At 35.9% G+C, this 20,313-nt stretch overlaps 1 protein-coding gene across 1 annotated transcript in view; it reads right to left on the minus strand.

The window, feature by feature from the left end:
- The window catches only part of LOC149807853 (uncharacterized), a 64,035-nt gene that overhangs the window by 36,112 nt on the left and 7,610 nt on the right, over positions 1 to 20,313 (minus strand). Inside the window, exons 2-5 of the mRNA XM_089947197.1 lie at positions 18,626 to 18,722; positions 18,073 to 18,291; positions 16,500 to 16,721; positions 7,708 to 7,920 (exon numbers count right to left, since the gene is read on the minus strand). Of these exons, the coding sequence (XP_089803323.1) occupies positions 7,708 to 7,920; positions 16,500 to 16,721; positions 18,073 to 18,291; positions 18,626 to 18,713 (742 nt within the window). The 5' untranslated portion in view covers positions 18,714 to 18,722. The remainder of the gene's footprint in view (positions 1 to 7,707; positions 7,921 to 16,499; positions 16,722 to 18,072; positions 18,292 to 18,625; positions 18,723 to 20,313) is intronic.

A 20,313-nucleotide genomic window follows, 5' to 3' on the forward strand; every position in this document is an offset into this window, starting at 1 on the left:
AGACCCTTTAACGCATGCAATACATGACTTTAATATTACAGCATCTCTCTGGCCTTGCTCCGCAAGAATAACAATGTGTAATCGAATGATACCAGATAGACGATTGATTTCCATGAATGGGGAAATGAGAATGGTTACCGTCAATTTCCCAAGCCTCCTCTTCCGTGATAAATGAAGGATCTTGTTGCTGTTCCTGCTGCTCAAGGGCTTATATTGCCAACGGAGTTGAATGATGTGGTTACGGTAAATCTATATCGCAGTATATCTGATACGTTCATATATTTTTCATTGAGGTGGGGGAATTTAATCTTCAGTATCTCTCTCACCTGCCGTTTTTTCATATGTACAAACCGTGTTAATAGGTTATGCTTCCTTCTATATAACTTATTTGATAAGTTTTTGTGCTGTTCTGCTCAATCTGCCCCCTCTTTATATATCACTTGTTCGGGAGCACTTTATTTCCTTCACCAGACCAAAGAGGTATACACTTCATCACTAAACATTACAAACCTGCAGTAGGGACGAGTAACTTTAAGCTTCATACAAGTCAGCCAAGGCTGCCAAGACAGGAAATCGCACCTCGGTGTACGCTACAGTCGAATAATGATGTACAGCATCCCTTGAATAGGTTAACACACGTGTAAGGAGGCAGGCACTACAAACATTTGTGATTTGTGATGTGATGTGATTTTGATTTTTAACGTAGCATTAACAATTTTTCAATCATATCGCTACGATGTTTGCAATGTTGCAGTTTATAGTGATGTCTAGCACTGGGGCATCATGCCGCAGACATGTAGCATGATGTCCCACCCAGTCACATTATCCTGATACCAGGCCGACCAGTCCTAACACTAACCTCTTAATGCTGAATGCCAAGAGAGGCAGCTGTTAGTACCATTTTCTAAGTCTCTGGTATGACTCGGTGGGGATCGAACCCACGACCTCCCGCATCCGAGGCGGACGCTCTAACCACCAAGCCACCGGAGCGGTCCAACAAACATTTAATATAGAAAGTGATATACGAAGTATTTTAAAAAATAATCTCTAACTTAAGTATCAGCAAATCAATGAAGACCAAGAATTAGAATTAGTCACTTCCTCTTCTCGTACAATTTGTTTTTTATGATCAATTACTGTGGTATTTTGTCATCAATGACCACCACGTTTCTGAACTAAAAAAATAAATAAAATCGAAAACGGCGTCCATTATAAAAATGCAGACACTATTATATAATCATATCCTTGCAAGCTCACAATATTGAATTAAGTGGGGGCATCATTCATTTTCATAATACTGTCCTCCAAAGGTGATATTCCATATATATAGAAATATTGAACATTTATAAGTAAACGGTTACCCAATGTGTTCCTGGGTGCTGAATGTCATCTGTCTTTATAACAAGAGCTTGACAGTCTTTCCATTGCCGACAAGAAAGGTTATATTAACACTCATCATTTGAATCCGCGATGATGCGATATGAGAAAACGGTCCTTTGTATTCACTATTTGAAGATAAAAAAGTAATGAATCCGCACGAATATTTCCTTCAAGAGGTATATCAAGTAAACCGATAAACTGGAACTATTAGCACTGCGTGACGAGAGATCTTCCATGCATTTAGGTTCCGAGAAAATAACAAATATTAGGAAATGGCCACATAATTCTATATAATATATATCGCGATCTTCTTGTTTTAATCGAGGGTCCATGTTTCGACAATATATACTTCCAACGTTTCTTCTTGACCCATACTCAGTCATGTGTCATGATGTATATGGCTGATGATTTAGTTGACAACAATGACAATGCTCTTTGGTCTGGAGTGGGACTATTTCAGCCAGTTGTCGATCAAAACAGCAGACAAATGATGTTCATGGTATCGCTATATTGACATCTTGAGTATATATTTCACTTCTCAACGTGTGGTCTGCGACTGCTGTTTGGATATGTAGCATCATGCTCACCGGTTTCTATGGTTTGTGTTCCATGTTTTTGTAGTCTACGAACACGTCTCCCAATCCGTCTGATTTCCATTGTATTATCGAATTCTGCATGTAAGATATAGTTCGATGTTTGCACTAGGGCTGGGTAAATTGAAGTTAAACAAATAGTTATCCTCATTTTATTGGAGGGAAATTTCCCTTCTCGTTGCCAAGGTGAAATCAAATGCCCACAAACCAAGATTTTTAGTAAGTGTTCTGAGCAAACATATTAGCCAGCTCAGATGAATTCTGTCTTGAAGTGTTGGAACATAAAATGATTTTGCTCAGTAGTTTCGTTGACAGAAGAATTGAATAAGATGTCAATAAACAAACGTGTAAGATCTTGCCTTTGGAAGATGTAAATCTTGACCTCGTATCGGAGATCACGGGCAACTGTCAACGATTTAGCTCCCATTAATTGTTGTGGATACTTTGCCCGGCATCTGCACAGTCTTGCTATGTCGTTTATCACCTGAGGTTAGGAAAAAACATAGCCTGTCGTCTTGGATGACACTTTCGTACTCGATGGCACTTGCAATCAACTCGAAGACTACATTACTTTGAGTCAATCTCTAACGTACATCATAGTCATTCAGCAAACATTTGACAAGCACCAACTGTCCAAGTGTATACATGCCGTGTTTTGTAAACCACATCTGTATTGCATTTATTTTGGTGATGATTATCCACAGCCAAATATTTCTTTCTTAAAACTTGCATAATTGTTAGGTTTCCACGCCAACGAAGCATCCATATGTTTACTCTCGGCTTCTTTAACGTGCGTGAAGTTATTTTTTCTGAAAACAGTGATAAAGATATGATTCCTTGCTGCTGTAACAAGTGTGTTGCTCCAGTACATATCCAACTAACTGAACAAGGGGTGCGTAAACGTGTCGACATGATTGGTGCTGTCTTGTTTAGATCTTTGTCAGTTACAAATAAATTTTAATCAGCTTAATTTAATCTTACGTTTATCCTTTGATTTCCAAGACGATGGGAGCTGGACTCGATATTGACGACAAATTGCCAGATCGTCTTCCCCTTTGTTGACATGGCAAATATGTGGAGTTCTGAATTCATATATTTACAAGAATCTTGATACATTATCTTGTGAAACGCATCTAAACCTTTCACTGCTTACGCTATGTAACATACCTCTTTTTCCTTTGTAGTAAGTGTTATTTAGTAATTGAATATTCCTAAAAAGCATATGAAATGAATATTAGTCTATATAAGCATCGTTTTTGTGACCAGGAGAGTGCTATTATCAAATTGTCTTAAAGCGGGCGAATTTGTTTATGTTCGTTCCATAAAGTCAGAACAAGCAAGACCTATATAGCAATTAACTTGTATGTATACTACCGTAATACAAAAATGACCCCAACATATTTAGAAGTGAGTAGTTCGTCGAGATTTACGATTATACTCTGACTCATTTTCACGAATCAGCCCCTAACTGTAGTCTACCATCACGTTCTCGTTATAAAGTCCTTGGTAGCGCGTGCAAACTCCAGTATATCCTAATGGAATCACTCCCCTCGCTCCTCCGACTACGCTCCCAGGTTCTCCTTGAATTCATCAAGATGAGCATCACGGATATGAACGTTGAGGGACATCCTGTAGCTAATCATGCCGTAGTTCTTCACTAGAGTCTCAAACAGCTTCACATAGTTTTAGGCCTAGTGATTGCCCACGAAGCCACGAACCACTGCGATAAAGCTGTTCCAATCCCGCCTTCTTCTTACTAGTCAGCTTCTTGGGGAATCCATTGCTCTCAATGATCTTCTTTCTATGTGGTCTAACGAAGACACCTGCTTTAACCATTGCCTTAGACAGCTTAGGGAAGAAGTCTTTAAGGTACTTGAAGGCTGCCGACTCCTTAGCTAGAGTTCTTACAAATTACCAGTTTGATGTGCAGTGGTAGCATCATCACCTTCAGGGGATCCACCAGTGGCTCCCACTTGACGTTGTTCCTCCCCACAGAGAACTCTGTCTGTTGTGGCCAGTCCTGCCTGTGTCATTGCCGTCCCGAAGGCAATGATAGCAGGGAACGTGGTAAAACCACCTGGGAGACCCATTAGGAATGCCACAATTTGTATGTCTCCGATGACCTCCCAGCCGTACACATCATACTTCAATGCATCCATCAAGGTATGCATACTGTTGTAATACTTTCTGAGGTGGACCGAGTGAGCCAGGGGAAGATATTGATACCTGTTCCCCTTATGGAGCAGAATGGCTTTGATGCTTCTGGATGAGCTGACAATAATGAAGCGCCACTCTTTATGGTTTCAGACGATGTTGATTGCCTCGTGCAGACAGAACACATTGTGGCAGAGGCAGAGCCCTTCTTAACTGGTCATAACACTGTAAAAAACGTGGTGACTCTTCATCTGATCTGCGACCTGCACACTTTCTTCCAACAAGTTCCACTGCTTCAGCCTAGACGTCAAAAGCTCGGCATTGGACTTGGTGAGACTAAGATCGCTGATCAAGTCGTTGAAGTCTTTTTTTAGGGTTGTATGGGTTTCTCTCATCAGCTCCACGTATGAAAATGTCATATGGATCTACAATGACTTCCTGACTATCTGACTTACTGCTCTCTTCTACAGCCGGAGGAGTAGGTACGGGGAGCTCAGGGCAGTGATGCACCAGGGCGATGGATGATGGAAGGTCGGGATAAGTGATAATAAGTGCTTGCGTGCCAGTTCAACGTTTGCAAGTATCCACCATGCAGAAGTAGCAGCTTCTTGAGTAGTCCGTGGGTTCCCGCCAAATTCTTTGTATAGCAAACTTCATGACTTACTTTCCCCTCTGTACCATCCTACAAAAATACATATATTTTACCCATGACTAATGTGTAAGAGATTTTCGCAACATTTGTTTAATATATTTTTTTTGAATAACATTGAACATTGAAACACATTTTAAAATTAAACACTTTTATTATTTAAAAATGTTTAACAAATGTTAGAACATAAAGATCCGAGCAACAATATTCCATCGTACCTTCCATATTTGTTTTCCAGTGCTCGCAGGTGAAATGAGGTGCCCAGATAATGTCTTGATCCCCGACAGGCATGCCGAAACATGCCTTGTAGGCCTCACACATCTTAGCAGATGCTTTGACGGAGTAAATTGTCGCTCTTGTCTTGATAATTTGGTCGCAGACATATCAAAATGCGTCTGCCAGCTGCTTTCGAGCATATTGATGCCATCGCATAAAAATGCAGATATGTATCCATTAGAAACTGGAAATAAACTGAGCTGCTAGGCTTAAGGCCCCTGTATTTATATAAATATTGATATTGCTTGAAAGTTACAGAACGTTCTAGAAGTTACTTCAAGTTTACTCAGCAATGACTCTATCTGGAATGTTCTGGAAAATCGGTGAATTTAAAAATATCACAGTCCTGGTAACAAAAGCAAAGTTTGTGGGACATAATAACCATCTGCTATACTTTTGAGACATAAGCAATTAGGAAGTAACAATTATTACGCAGGAATACAAAATAATGTTACATGGTGTTCTCATTTCAATATTCTTTATTATGGGCATATATGTCATGTTTGTAGTGTTTTAGACGTGTCGTCTCTCTTGCCCTTCTTGTGGAGTAGAGTACGAATTAATTTTTACGTCAGTCCTTCCAGCAGTTTCATATTTCTTCAAAAGTGTTCAATTTTCTCCATGTCATTACTATTGACCATACAGTTCTTTCCGCCATGAATAGTGGCGATGAAAATGTGATTTACAACGTTTTGCCTGGAGAAAAATCCAATCTGAGGCGATAAGACGTTCTTCAATAGAACTCACTAATATAACTTTGGCGAACATTAGCTACTCTTTTGCTAATCCTAAAAGGTCGATGCGATAGAAATATCCATCATTATAATAATATTCTACAGGAATGTATATTAAGGTTGGAATTAGCTGCTGCTGTTTTCTATTTCGTATTAACAAGGATCAGTATTATTCTTATTTTTTTAAATTATTACGCCCATATCTCATAGTCGAAAGTGTTTTAATTCCAGGAAAATGGGTTGCATTATTTGAATGTCTATTTCCATGTAGCTTCGTGTTCCAAGTGTATCTACTGGGGCATTTTCGAAATGGAACAACATAACGTTTTGCTAGCAAACTCATCCTAATTGTCACTTGGTAATACTAAAACAGCAATTACTTATAGTTCTGTTTCTGTCTTCGACAAGTCACTTAATGGCAAATAATGAGTTCCCAAGGAGAATTATTTCGGACGGCTACTGAGATCAAAAGTGATATGAATGACTCGCTATGCAGCCGTTGCTGTTAGTTAATGTCGACATATTTCAGTGAAAGATTGGAGAACCAATATGATTGCTGAGCAACCTAAATAGCAGCTATTTATGTACATGGAATCAACTCATATTTCCAGTAGTTGTTACATTAGCTCAATTTACCACAAAGACCAGGCAGACAAATGGTAGACGTTTAGGAACAAGTTAAGCAAACCACACTCAAAGTTGTTCTGTTTTCAGAGATTTGATACGTTAGATACAATAAGAAGATACATTAATAGCTAATGTCATATTGGTGATTTGCGTCTTTTAATTGCGGAAGACTTGCGTAGTTACAATCGAACCATCGAAACTGAGGAGATAGCCATTGCAATGCCCATTTACTTCTTCGATTCAGATTGTTCAACCTTACGTGTTTTGATCGCTAATAATTTAAATATCATACAGGTCTTCTTTCTTTCAACATTTATATGTGCATATATTCCCATATATGGATGAGTTCTGTTCACTTACTTATCCTTTGACAAGTAGCAACCGTATCATCCACACAGGAACACAAGCTTTGTGGAAAGTGCACTTTACTTTTCCAATGCAGACACAATTGTCAGGCTATAATATCTTATTGTCTCTTCTGGTCCTTGATGTTAAAAATGAACGATTTATCACAATCACGTTAATTTTATAAATTATGATGATACAATTCATTTTAAACTTTGACTAGACGTAATAACATGTTAAATCTTTATCTCTTATTGATTTGTTCAATATTCGCATTTATGATGCTTTAAACGTTCTTTGAAATAATATATACGTCATTGTTCATACGGCTAGAACTTAACAACTTCCTCTCTCTCTCTCTCACACACACACAGATATATATATATATATATATATATATATATATATATATATATATATATATAACAATCTTGCATACAAAATTAAATTTTAAACTTATATTTATGAAACTGATACCATATACTAACGTTTTGTTCTAAAGCATATTAAATTTTGTTTCTCATTCGCATTAACTTGCCGATAAATACGTTTTGAACATAGTATATTTTAAGGAAATGGTACATTAAGGTGTATGGAAGTAAAGTCATTTCTAACTTGCATGTCCATCAAAAGAGCATTAAGACATAAAGGTCATTATGATTTCTCTCTCTCTTTCTCTCTATTTGTGTGTAGAATTTTGCCATGTAAGTATAATGATAACATTAACTAACAAAATAATTAAATACAATTAAACCAGAGTCAACGCATCAAAACACGTTATATAAATACCACGATTATAATGTCCAAATATGCAAACTACAACCAAAGAGGAAAATGTTTATCGTCATTTGCTTCCATAGATTGCATGAAGCTTCTATGCAGCTTGGTATGGGGGTTATAAAATAAGCTATTTAGGATATTGTAAAAATAAAAGAAAATTAATAATTACCAGAACACGTCAAATGCTTAGACCAAGATTTATTTGCTGTGCATTCTATGATACTCTCAGGTTCTTGAAGTCTCACTACACCTTCTGATAAATGGTACCCTTCCTCACAGGTGACAGTAAGTTTTGCTCCATAAGTAAAGTTCTGTCTTGAGTCCCCCAATTTAACAACTTTGAAACGTCCTTTTGGTATTATATATGGAGAACATTCAATAACTGCAAATTAAAATCAATACCAAAAGTTAAATGTATAAAGTTATCACCTTGGGAGAAGAGAAGTTATTCACTTTGAACCATTTTATCTCCAATATATATATATATGAATTACTGTTATATAAGATGAGGTATTTTAGGAATGAAAAAGAATACAACGATTAGATATGAAAATATTTCATAATCCTTCCAAATTTTTTGCTAATTTGCTTGGCATTTTTCATTATTAAGGATATTTTATTTGAATAAGACAAGTAGAACTTTATCTTAAGAATAAAGAAATGCAAGAATTTAATTATTGTACTACACTACTAAGATCATGGAAATTTCCATCTGCAAAGAGCTCTTCGAGATTACTAACAAGCTAATGTCAAGGAACAAATCATAACCAATTCCAACTACCTTCTCTCCAGTCGACCTTCCGGACAAGTTTACAAATTTCTTCCATGACAAAGTACAAACCATTAGAGATAAGGTTGACACCACAATTTCAATTGACTCGTCGTCACCATACAGTTAGCATAAAGAATTTGAGCGGCAACCATTAACAGCATTTGAACCTTTCTCTATGGACTTCGTACATACAATCGTGACGAAGAGTGCACCAAAGTCAAGTGAACTTGATCCAATTCCATCATCACTGTTGCTTGAGTGCTTAAATACAGTATTGCCGTCAATAACTGATGCTATTAATACTTCTCTCTCATCTGGGGAATTCCTATCATTTTTCAAAAATGCCATTGTAAAGCCTCTGCTGAAAAAAAACATTACTATACGATAATGATTTAAAGAACTCACATTTATATAAAAAATTTTAGAAAAGGTTCTTCTTTCCCAGCTTGTATCTCATATAATTCAAACAGTCCTTTTAGCAATGTACAAGCTGCATATCACCCTTGCGAAAGTACTGAAACAACTCTTCTAAAAGTAGTCAATGACATTCTCTCTGCGTTGGATAGCAGAAAGATTACAGTCCTCACCTTCCTTGATTTGTCTGCAGCATTTGACATAATAAACCATGATATATTATTTCACCGTCTCCAGCATGTATTTGGCATTCATGATACAACCTTACTGTGGCTCAGGTCCTACTTACTCAACGGGACACAATTTGTATCTGCAAATGGAATACACTCCAGCCAAGTTAATCTATTTTGTGGTGTTTCGCAGGGGTCTGTTCTTGGAAATGTTCTCTTCATTCAATACACTCAGCCGCTCTCAATTGTCATAGATCATCATTGAGCGTCTCACCAATGGTATGCTGGTGACACCAACATATACAAATCTAGCCACCCAACTGAAGTTGATGCTACCATCCAAGGTGTAGAGAGGTGCATTTCCGATGTGAAATAATGGATGACCTGTAGCAAGCTCCAGATTAATGATGATAAAACTGAGGCCATTCTGATCACAACAAAGATACTTTCTCATTCTCATCCTTTACCTCAAACAATAAATATCAGCAACGCCAACACTTAATTCACATAATCAGTACGAAATCTAGATGTTACTCTGGACAGTACTCTCACATTGCACTAACATGTCATGAACACAAGCAAGGCTGCATATCTTGAGCTGAAACGTATCAGCTCCATTCACAAATATCTTTCAGTTTATGCCACTAAAACACTCATGTGTTATTAGTACTTTCAAGACTGGACTATTGTAACTCAATTATGTCTGGTTCATCTCGATATCTACTCCAGAAACTTCAAAAAGTTCAAAACACAACTGCTCGGATCATACTTAGAGTACCACGATCAGAGCACACCTCCCCGCTGCTTTGTACCCTACACTGGCTATCCATTTGATCCAGAATCAAACACAAAATTTGTTCTCTGTGCTACGTTACACTGTCGGACTCTAGTCCAACATACCTATCCCATCTCACCCATGTGTACACAACAGCAAGATACTTACGCTCCTCTTCTGACAATCGTATACTCATTATTCCCACTATGAAAACAAAGTCATATGTACAGCGTTCTTTTGCATACTAGGGCCCAGCAACGTGGAATGAATTGCCCACTGAACTTAGACACAAGACACATTGATCACATTTAAGAGGGCTCTCAAAACTCACTTATTTCGACTGCAATAACAAACTTAAAGAACTAATAATGTTTCCTACCTGAAATGTTATCAGCATGTTATTTTATTTTTTAATGTTTTTCTACTTTCATAATGTTTGCTTTCGTAATAATATTATGATATTTTTTTATCTTAAAGGTGTTTTCTAATATTGTAAAGGGCTTAGAGCTTCTAAAGATTAGGCGATACATAGTCCTCATTATTATTAATATTATTACGATTATTATTATCATTATTATTATTATTGTTATTATTATAATTATTATTATCATTATTATTATTATTTTTAATATTATTATTAATATTATTTATCGAAACATAGTAAATGAAAATAAAATTTACTTGAAACATGTCTAATAATAAATGAAGCATGTTAGAAACGTTTCAATCGTATATTATTTTCCAGTGGAGACCATGCAATAAAGTATGTTGCTGCAGTTTGCTGAAAAAGTTATGGAATGACGTTTGTAATAGAATTTGAAAAAAAAAAAATGCGATGTTTTCCTACAAACTAATATTTATTCCTTGTACAATGATGGATGGTAAACACATTTCATTCTCCTCTGGTTCATTTTCTCAATCTGTATGCATGAAGGGGAGTGGTATCGAACTATGCCGACCTTGTTTCAGCTCTGATATTTATAACTACATTTCAGTTGCATATGGAAAATTAATTCATCTAATGTAAATGGATTACACCTTGGCATTATGTACATTTATGTTTTAAACACCATAGTATCTTCTAAATGAAATATTACTAAGACAATAAATTCAACTTGTCATTTATATTTGTATAATATGCTCCGCCTAATTGCGTTTTATATACAAATGTATGCTATGTCCATGATTGTATATTGCAAACAAGATGGTTACGTAGAATATAAGTTTTTAACATCATAAGCAGTGCATTGTTTATCATTAGTGTGGAATTTTCCATTATAAATGTCTCATAATCTTTCTCCTTGTGCTTCAAGCAAATGTTTTAGAAAAAGTAAGTTATTAAACAAATAATTCAATCCTGTTTTGTATGGCACTGTTGACAATAGAACGAATCCTGCTGAAAACATTTTAATGTAAATTATTTATGGCTACCAAAGATTCAGATAAAACCAAATCACGAAAATACCGTCTCAAAAAATATTATCGGCTAGAACCTGTCCCTAGCCAAAACAAACGAAAAACACTAAACACATGGAGGAACCTGCCATGTTGATTTATTCCACAGATTGAGAAATCAATTAGAAACAGTATCGTATTATTAAATATTATCGAAAATAATCAATGCATATGAGGAAGACAACGTGCTTTTCGCAGGAATGTGTCAGTGAATATTGATGGATATATCATGATCTCGTGCGAAACGATGTCAGGTGATTTTAATGCACATACATGAACAGCAATGCAGGTGTGTCCTTTCATATATCATGATATAACGCAAAATAAAAGTGCGTTCATGGTGACAGGTCCTAAATCGTCCTTCGTAATTCTTTTATTGATTATAGCAACGCCTATTTTCAGAATACGTATTATGTCTTTGAGAGTTATGTGATTATATTGCCTTGGCTTTCGTGTAATTGATCTCTAGTTTTAGCTGATGTATTAGCGAACGTGTAAGAGCGGAAACGTTGTCAATGATCCAGCCGTAACCTTTACAATAATCAGGCATCATGTCATTGCTATATTAAGATACAATCACAAAGTCAAATATATTTTAGATCTTGTATTGTCCGATGGTTCAATCAACACGCTGGTAGCCTCACGCGTAGAGAGTGCGCCTACCTCAGATAAACTGTATATTATTATATACTCATCCCCCCGTTAACTTTACACTGTCAGAATCGTGCAGTATTACCCAATACTGAACCCGCGCGCCAATGCACATATAGCATTCACATGCATAAACGAACTAATTTATATTCTAAAAAACTAGACACGCTATTTTCATTTGAAAGCTATATCGAACGCGCGACTAAGTTCAAATGTATATGGGCAGAGTTATGTGCGCAGTAATAATGTTGTTGTGTAATGATGAATATGCTCTTGTTCATTTAGTTTGGAATACGACATACATTCATGTACGTTGTTTATTGTAGTGCATTTTGTTTGTATAATTAAGCCTTAGGTAAAATTAAAAAAATTAGCATATAATAAAAAAGTTACTGCATTTGTATGGGAAAATACGAACTCGTTCTGTCGGATGGATATACTGCATTCCCAAGGTCGTGCAGTGTTCCATCCAAAACATTAGTTCATATTTCCGCATACTAATGCAGTAACCTATATTTATTAGATGCTCGTTTTCCCGCGTTAACTTTACATTGTCAGAATCGTGTAGTATTTCCTGATACTGAACCCGCGCGCCAATACACATTAAGCATTCATGTGCATATATGAACTACTTTCTGTTGTAAACAAACCATGGACGCAGACGGCAGCACTCTTGATTTGTAAACAAATTATGTTCACTCGCTTAAGAGGCCGTTTGCGTTGTGGTTGTTGAAATTTTATTCTGATGAACTAAATCAGATGTTTCATGGACTGCCACATAATAGCTTCTTTGTCACATTCCGCGTTGATACGTTGTTTCGGATTTAGGATAGCTACATTATACAACGGACACAAGAAACGGACCTTGCAAATAACATACAAGTCACGAAGTCATAACATACCTGATCATCTGAAGCTTGCGCTAGAATATATAACTTTCATTTTGGAGCATTCAAATATGGAGGTTAAGGAATAGCTGATATTTATAACATCCAGACGACACTATGATTATCGCGGGAATATAATTTGACTCCATCGGCGATAAGGTCAGCCGATACGAAACGAAACCCTGATAGCCAAAACAGCCACCAACGTCGCAAATTCATTCGGGTTGGTATAAGCACGTGGACCATACAGTTGACCAACTATTTACCGGTTGATTCTGGCGGATGAGTTCTCGAAGAATTAAACGCGTTAATGAAAGTTAAGCGGGTTAACATACTCCAGGGCAATGTTGACGTTCATCGCGGTCAAGCCATCGTTTAATGAGTTGACAGTTCACTCATGCAATGATGATTTGTAAAACGATATGCACAACAAAAATGAATTTTACAACGCATTCTTTTCCGTACACGATGAACGAGAAATGGTAGAAAGATTTCCTGAGGTCGTAGTTGCATTGAACGAAGACGTTACACAATGCAAAATAGAAACAACAGTGCGCGCCGCTACAATGATTAGTCATCTTAAACCAATAATGGTGGGCACTGAAAGCTCTGTCGTGATATATTTATACACGCCTGTAGAGCTAGAAGGTGGAACAAAAAGTGAAACTGATCCGATATGGAGTTTGAACACGCAGACCATCTCCCACGATGGTCCGTTGCAGAAAAGCGTCGAGCGATTTATTATCACGAAAAGCCTGCGCTTACGAAGGTTGCGCATTTCATGATAAAAGTACCGTTATGATGGTCTCGTTATTAACAGTACGGTCTGAGGTAACTACATCAGTTTGGAACGTAACATACATTGTAGTGATTGTGTTACATATACTGTAGTGATTGTGTTTGTCTAAGTCTAAGTCTACGCCACACGTACATTGTATTCGCCACATCGTCGATATGATGCTATATTTTTGCTATCAGCGTGTGAATTTTCAGTAATATGCGGGACGATTTGATAGCGGCGGCATGCTGTCATGCTATCGAAAGGTTGCCTACTGTCACCAATAACTACTGGTCACAAGTGTTATAATGTTCGATTCGCTGTTCGTCGAGATATGAAAACTATTGACAATGGAATGCTTTCGATGATAACCCATACATGCTGAGGATTTATCGTTAATCCTTTTGAAGTATGGACCGATATAGCTATGCGTCCATTAATTCTTAATGCGCATCAGCTCCACACATATAAACTGTCTCGTGTAGAATCAGTTTGAGTGTCTCATGTATGTCTGCAGCAACCTTCCCGCTATCATTACATGGATAATATTTAAGACGGATATTTGCTGATCGACACATCAAGTTGATCAAGAATACATTCACAATGATCTACACTGCCAAACAACCAGACCGATACTGGATAATGTTTCAAAATTTTCTCAGTTGCATCATGAACGCCACCAGAAGCATGTTCGTTGTGTTCGCTACTTTCCGTGAAACTACCGTGGCGTTATCGTGCAGTAACATCGCCGGTTATTGTCATGATAATGATAGGATATTGCAAAGCTGTATTGTTGCATCATGAACGCCACCAGAAGCATGTTCGTTGTGTTCGCTACTTTCCGTGAAACTACCGTGGCGTTATCGTGCAGTAACATCGCCGGTTATTGTCATGATAATGATAGGATATTGCAAAGCTGTATTGTTGCTGAGTTAGACGAAATGCAGATTGAAATATACGCGTACATCGATGCATGATTAAACCACTACTATCTGAAAAATTCCATGTGCAACCACGATGACCGAATACATATTGTTATAGTAAACATCGTCGATGCCAGTCTACTCAACGACCACAGCGTCACATCATTAGGTGAATAACATACTCACTACGTTTGCGTTCTTCAAGTATTATATCTAGTTTGTATCTGATTAAAGATTCGTATGTGATACTGTAAATAAATGTATATGTGAGAAAAAAAAATTGTGGGGGGGGGGTCAGGAAATCAATAATAATCACGAGCCTGTAGATTGTTCATGCGACAATCGTAAATTTGATTAGCTGTAATTGTTCTTTGTACCACGTCGAATACACGTCTCCCTCGTCATGAACTTTATACTGCGCATTTGCATCACGAAAATACTGATGCAGCTCTGAAAAATAGTTTGGAATTGTGACCAAATATGTTCAAGATCAAACAAACATCAACAACAGCTTCGACTCGTGTTTGAATTCATTGTTGGTGTAAATTGTGCCAATTATATTATTAACAGAATCTTTCTCAATCGATAAATCATTTAAAAGTGAATCTGACGTGGCCAGTGAAATTTACCCTAGTACAATGTATGTACGTATGTTGTGTCCATCGATCACGCGATTTGATATTTTCATGATGACTTGATTTTTTTCCCTGGTAGTTTATTGACCACAAACAGTCTGGAGGATTCATACCAATGTTTTCCTCGTGGTTTGCGGCATTTATGGTCACTCTGCAATTGAGTATTTCTCGCAACACTGATTCCACATTGGTTACATGGGACGAGACCGACGCTTTTACTTACATGATCGGAGTTTATCCAATAATATTTATTGGCACATTGTCAGCCACCATGCCCTGTTCTGTATTAGAAATGTATAGCCATTTGCAGTGATTCTTCTCGATCACATGCATTAATGTTATAATTGTTCTACTTCAGTTCATTCTGCATGAACAAACAGCGTAGATGATCCCCAAATGTGTCTATTTCGCTGTTTTATTGAGCAGAGGAGATCATAATGGAAAAGGATTATTTCCCAGTCATGTCTGAGTTTTGTTCTACCTGGATGTATGGTATATATAAAAGTTTGCCTGGAATTAATCAGTTCAGTAGGATTAATCTTTTAATCAATATTACCTTAAAATATCATTTCCAGGTTCCTCGACGTGCTGCTGATGTTGAAATCGGAGATGAATCATTTATACCAAACTAATCCTTGCAGTGACTAAAGGGTTTATTGACGATTTGGATAAGCACATTACTTTGGATATTTGCGAATTATTCAAAGACTTTCTGGACTGCGTCATTGATATATTAGGGAATTGAAGAATATTTGTATTCCATGATGTTTAAGACTATTGTAAGTCATTATTAATATTCATCATTTTTGGACTGGTTATATGACATGTAGGATTATTTGAAATTTAATTAAATATACTGAAAGTCACATTTGAATTTTCAGGGTTTTTGTTTTCTAGAGTATTCATTTTTTTGCAGAATGTAGATAAAATATTTTTTTTTCTAGTTGTCATTATTGTACATATTTGTAAGACCTTGAGTCGTAACATGTTACTGCATACATTATGTTCTAGAAGGATGATACAGTATTCATGCAAAACTAATTAATTGAATCACAACTCCATTCCTAGCTTGCAAATGCAACTGGGATGACTGCACTTCTTGGTATAGCCATTTCCTAAATAGCTGGAATTGACAAATGAGAGAATAAAGGCACCCGTCTTGTCTAGCTAATGTTTGTAAATAAGATTATAATTTCTCTGTTTTTGCAACTGAAAAATCATGATTAATTTGGAAATATAATACAAAAACACCAAAGTTATTATGCAAAATTCCGAAAGAGATCGAAATATCCCCTAAATCAAGTAAACGTGTGTTTATACAACGAGGAACATTGACTATAAAGACTTGGGGTCATGTGTCTGTGGAGAAATGTGTAAAATGATGGAATATATCATAAGTCAATCGATTTAATTTGAAATGAGATGATAAATCCTTCCCAAAGAACTAAAGAAAACAGCTTAGGGGATTAAAATAGTAACATTTTAATTGCAACAATATTACCTTCATATACTTCCAACTCGCAAATGCAGATAAAAGTCTCATTTGTATTTTGTATGAGTTGTGTATTATTAAGCATTATTTCACCGATCCTTGCATCGAGTGTAACATTCACATCGAACACGGCAGGAGGCGATGTCGAGTTGAAATATATATGCTGCCATACGTTGTTCTCTAATTTAACATAAATGTTCGAACCATTCAGCCTGTTGACCACATCTGGCCCTACAATGCGACAAAAAGTGTGGTTAACTAACAGATTTATAAGCGTTTCCGTTAACATGAAGTAGAGCTAAAATTCAAGTGTTAGGTAGTTTGAGTTTGTATGTTTGTTTGTATATACACAAACATAGTGTGGGAGAATTGTTTAATATGATTTGCTCTCATTTCAGTTATCAAATTATAATTTATATAACCTTGAAAGTTCAAAACTAAAATATAACATTTCAAGTACTTTTCTGACAATCGTTTTCCCTTCATTTATTGGATATAATTTCTTAAGCGTATGAAGATACGTTTGCTTTTTTCAGGTTATCAGAAAATCGCGTTTCAATATTATCCAATGGATTTCCTCTATTATACTCTCGTAAGTAAATCATTAACTTATTTTAAATGCCGATCATCGATGTTGTTCACAGTTGAACCAGTTATGAACAGTGTTCTTATAGAAGTTAATACATTAAAAATAGATATGATAGGGTGTGCTGGAATTGTCAGTTTTGCCACGGATCATTTTAAAATCGATCGTAGGAACATTCAAATCCTTTATGGGAGCAAAACATTAAAATATATTTCGTTTGCTTTTGTTTATATATTTTGTGAATAAATCAGCAAGCATTGCCTTGTAATAAGACATACAGTTTGTATAGTTACAACTTTCCATTCTTCTGTAGTTTGCTTCTCTTGAAATGGAAAATCACATTATAGCAAGCGACACTATCTTAATGGTCAGGATAATAATTAAATTGCAAAGTCGCTCGTGTGAATTCAGCTAAAGCCTTCCTAATTGTATCCATAGATGGTTAACTGCTTGCAACCACAATATTTACAGCCATTACCTTTCAAATAAATCCTTTTTCCGCAGCTGATCTTGTCATGAAAATAATCGTCAATTTAAAAACACTACTGTGAATTATGCAATAGAAGGAGAGTACCATGAAGGAGTTGCACTTACTCCCTTTCTTTAAATACGGAAACAGTAACACACTGGTGAAATTTTTATAAGCGCAACTAAATCTTCCAAATGATAGTAATGATGAGAATAGTTCTTTTCGCACTTACTAAAATCTTCAAAAAGTAGCCTTCTAAATGATTAACTTATATTTAATGCTGAATATACAATTTCGGTCCATATTGATCATGTAGGTTTTATATTTCTTTGCGCGCATTATTAGACCATGCATCATTTTGGGCTGCAAGTCTCTAACCGGCATATAAATGATACACGCGGACTTTTAATGGATGACGCTCAGATTGAAATCGTCATCAGAAATCAGGAGACATGCATGTTTAAGGCAGTACGATTCTGAGTTACTACAATATATAAAATATGCAATATAATCGAAAGCAAGCTTACATATCCATTGATATACCCTGATGAACTTTATAAAGAAGAATCCATTGAGATTCACCGTCCACCACGCAGATAGTTGATGTTCATTTGTATGACTGCAGGTCTTGTCAATATAAAAGTTCGTTGACTGATTGCCATCTACTCCAAGAGACGCAATAAAGCTTGTTTGATTGTCTTTGTACGTAGATGATTGAATTGCCGGTTTCTTCAGTGCAACATTATCTGAAGTAGAACAGATTAACACATCAAATATAACATTATTGGAATCGTATTATTCCTTATACGATCACAAATGTCAAATATAAGTTCATAACTTAGTATTTGCATAATTACACGATCAGCATCTAAATAACTTTATCAAGGGATATTTATGTTGACAGTTCAGGTGAAATATTTCACACCAATATAATATTGATCGTCGAGAAAACGTTTTCAACAACAATCTTTCAGTTAGACGTCACACTGAAATTTTGCAATTCACAATTGTATTTACAGTAGTTGTGCTTTTGTGAAATACTGCTTACATTAATATTATAATGTTTTCTATTTGTTTTACCTCCATATGGCTCGTGCTGGCAGCTGATGATATCTGAGAGGTAGACTGCCATAATAAGTATATACCTCATAAAAGCCAGCCGCGTCATGATTATGATCTGCAATGTTTGTATAAAATAGCAATAGATTAGTGACCTCCCACTTCAAGTTACATGCTTCGTGTGTTCCATTGCCATAAGAAAGCAAACTATTCTTGGCATATCTACAAAATGTTTAAGAACATGACTTATGGACTGTAAGCGCACTATAATAGCACCATGCAAATAAATGATATGTGCACAGAATGGTGTTAAACATTGATAATTTATAGCACATAACAACTAGAAACCATCACATATATTTGTCATAAGACAATATGAAGTTGTTAGTTTGTGAGCATGTATTTTAAAGCAGAGAACACGTTTATGATGAACAATATACGTGTATATTAAATTTGACAGTCTGACCGAAATATATATTCCAAATATGTATTTAAGAATATGGCTATTATTACTCACATGAATTAATGATGATAATGACTATCATGAATAAACAACGTACCGTCCACATTAAAGGGGAAGTAATATCGAGATAATAGTACTGTTAAACTTGGTATTCAGGATATTGATTACGTATCGTTAAACTCTTATGGAGAATGAATTACATTTCAAGAAGAAAACGTTACGTTAAGAGTTTGTTGCAAATCGAATTTGAATTTTCATAGCTACACAATGACACTTAAATTTCTGCTCATATATCACTTGCAATCTCCATTTGAATACATTGTCTTGTCCGAGAGAATTTTATTCTGCTGCATTAAATCTTTAATGAGTTTTGGAGGGACAACTGTGCCGTCAAGGAGATCTAAATATCCTGAGATTATTGCCTGAATCATAGTATAACACAGTGCTATCCAATTATTCTATCAAATCCAATCAAAGTGGCAAACGTTTAGTAACACAATGGTTTATCAAACAAACGTACTTAAAAACACAATATTTGGAAGTTATTTTAATGCTATCAATTGCAGTATATTGCATGTCTTGTCATTAATATAAATATTTCCTATAAAATTAGACGAATCCATGGAATTACAATGTAATTAATAACCTCATAAAAGAGTTCGAATACATCATCACTTACTATTATGCACCTGGAACAGATCACCAATGCATTAGGCTCAGCAATCGTTAGTCATATAGTATCAACTTTACGTTGCGACAAAAATGTAGAATTTGCAAAAATATTGATTTTACCTCTTCTCGATTGATTCGCGACCTATTCAAGATATGTTGATTAAAATGCTCGAATACATTTTTATATATGTGACCCGCTTACATAGTTTTAAATTTAATTATTTCTTTCTGCGATTGCAATGATATCTTTTCTAAATCCAATAATGTATATGGATTAGGTAGGCCAACCCAATGGCCACGTCTCAAATGTTTGTGTGTGGTAAACGTTGTTTCGAATTGGTTTAAGAGAGGAGTAGAATTAACTTTCAATGCATGCGAAGCATTTTACTTGTATAACCATAGAGCACTCGAAACAAATTATTTATGTAAGTTATGAGAAAGAAATAGTTCATGGGCCAGTGACGTATACGAAGAACAATGATGTAGGAAGCCTTTGATAGTATGCTACAGAAAGTGTATCTTGATATAAAATAAATCGAATGGTCAATATGTTGAATAATACCGGATAAATATC

This window comes from Sinohyriopsis cumingii, chromosome 1, assembly GCF_028554795.1.
Source record: "Sinohyriopsis cumingii isolate HCF-2022 chromosome 1, ASM2855479v2, whole genome shotgun sequence".
Taxonomy (NCBI): Eukaryota; Metazoa; Mollusca; class Bivalvia; order Unionida; family Unionidae; genus Sinohyriopsis; species Sinohyriopsis cumingii.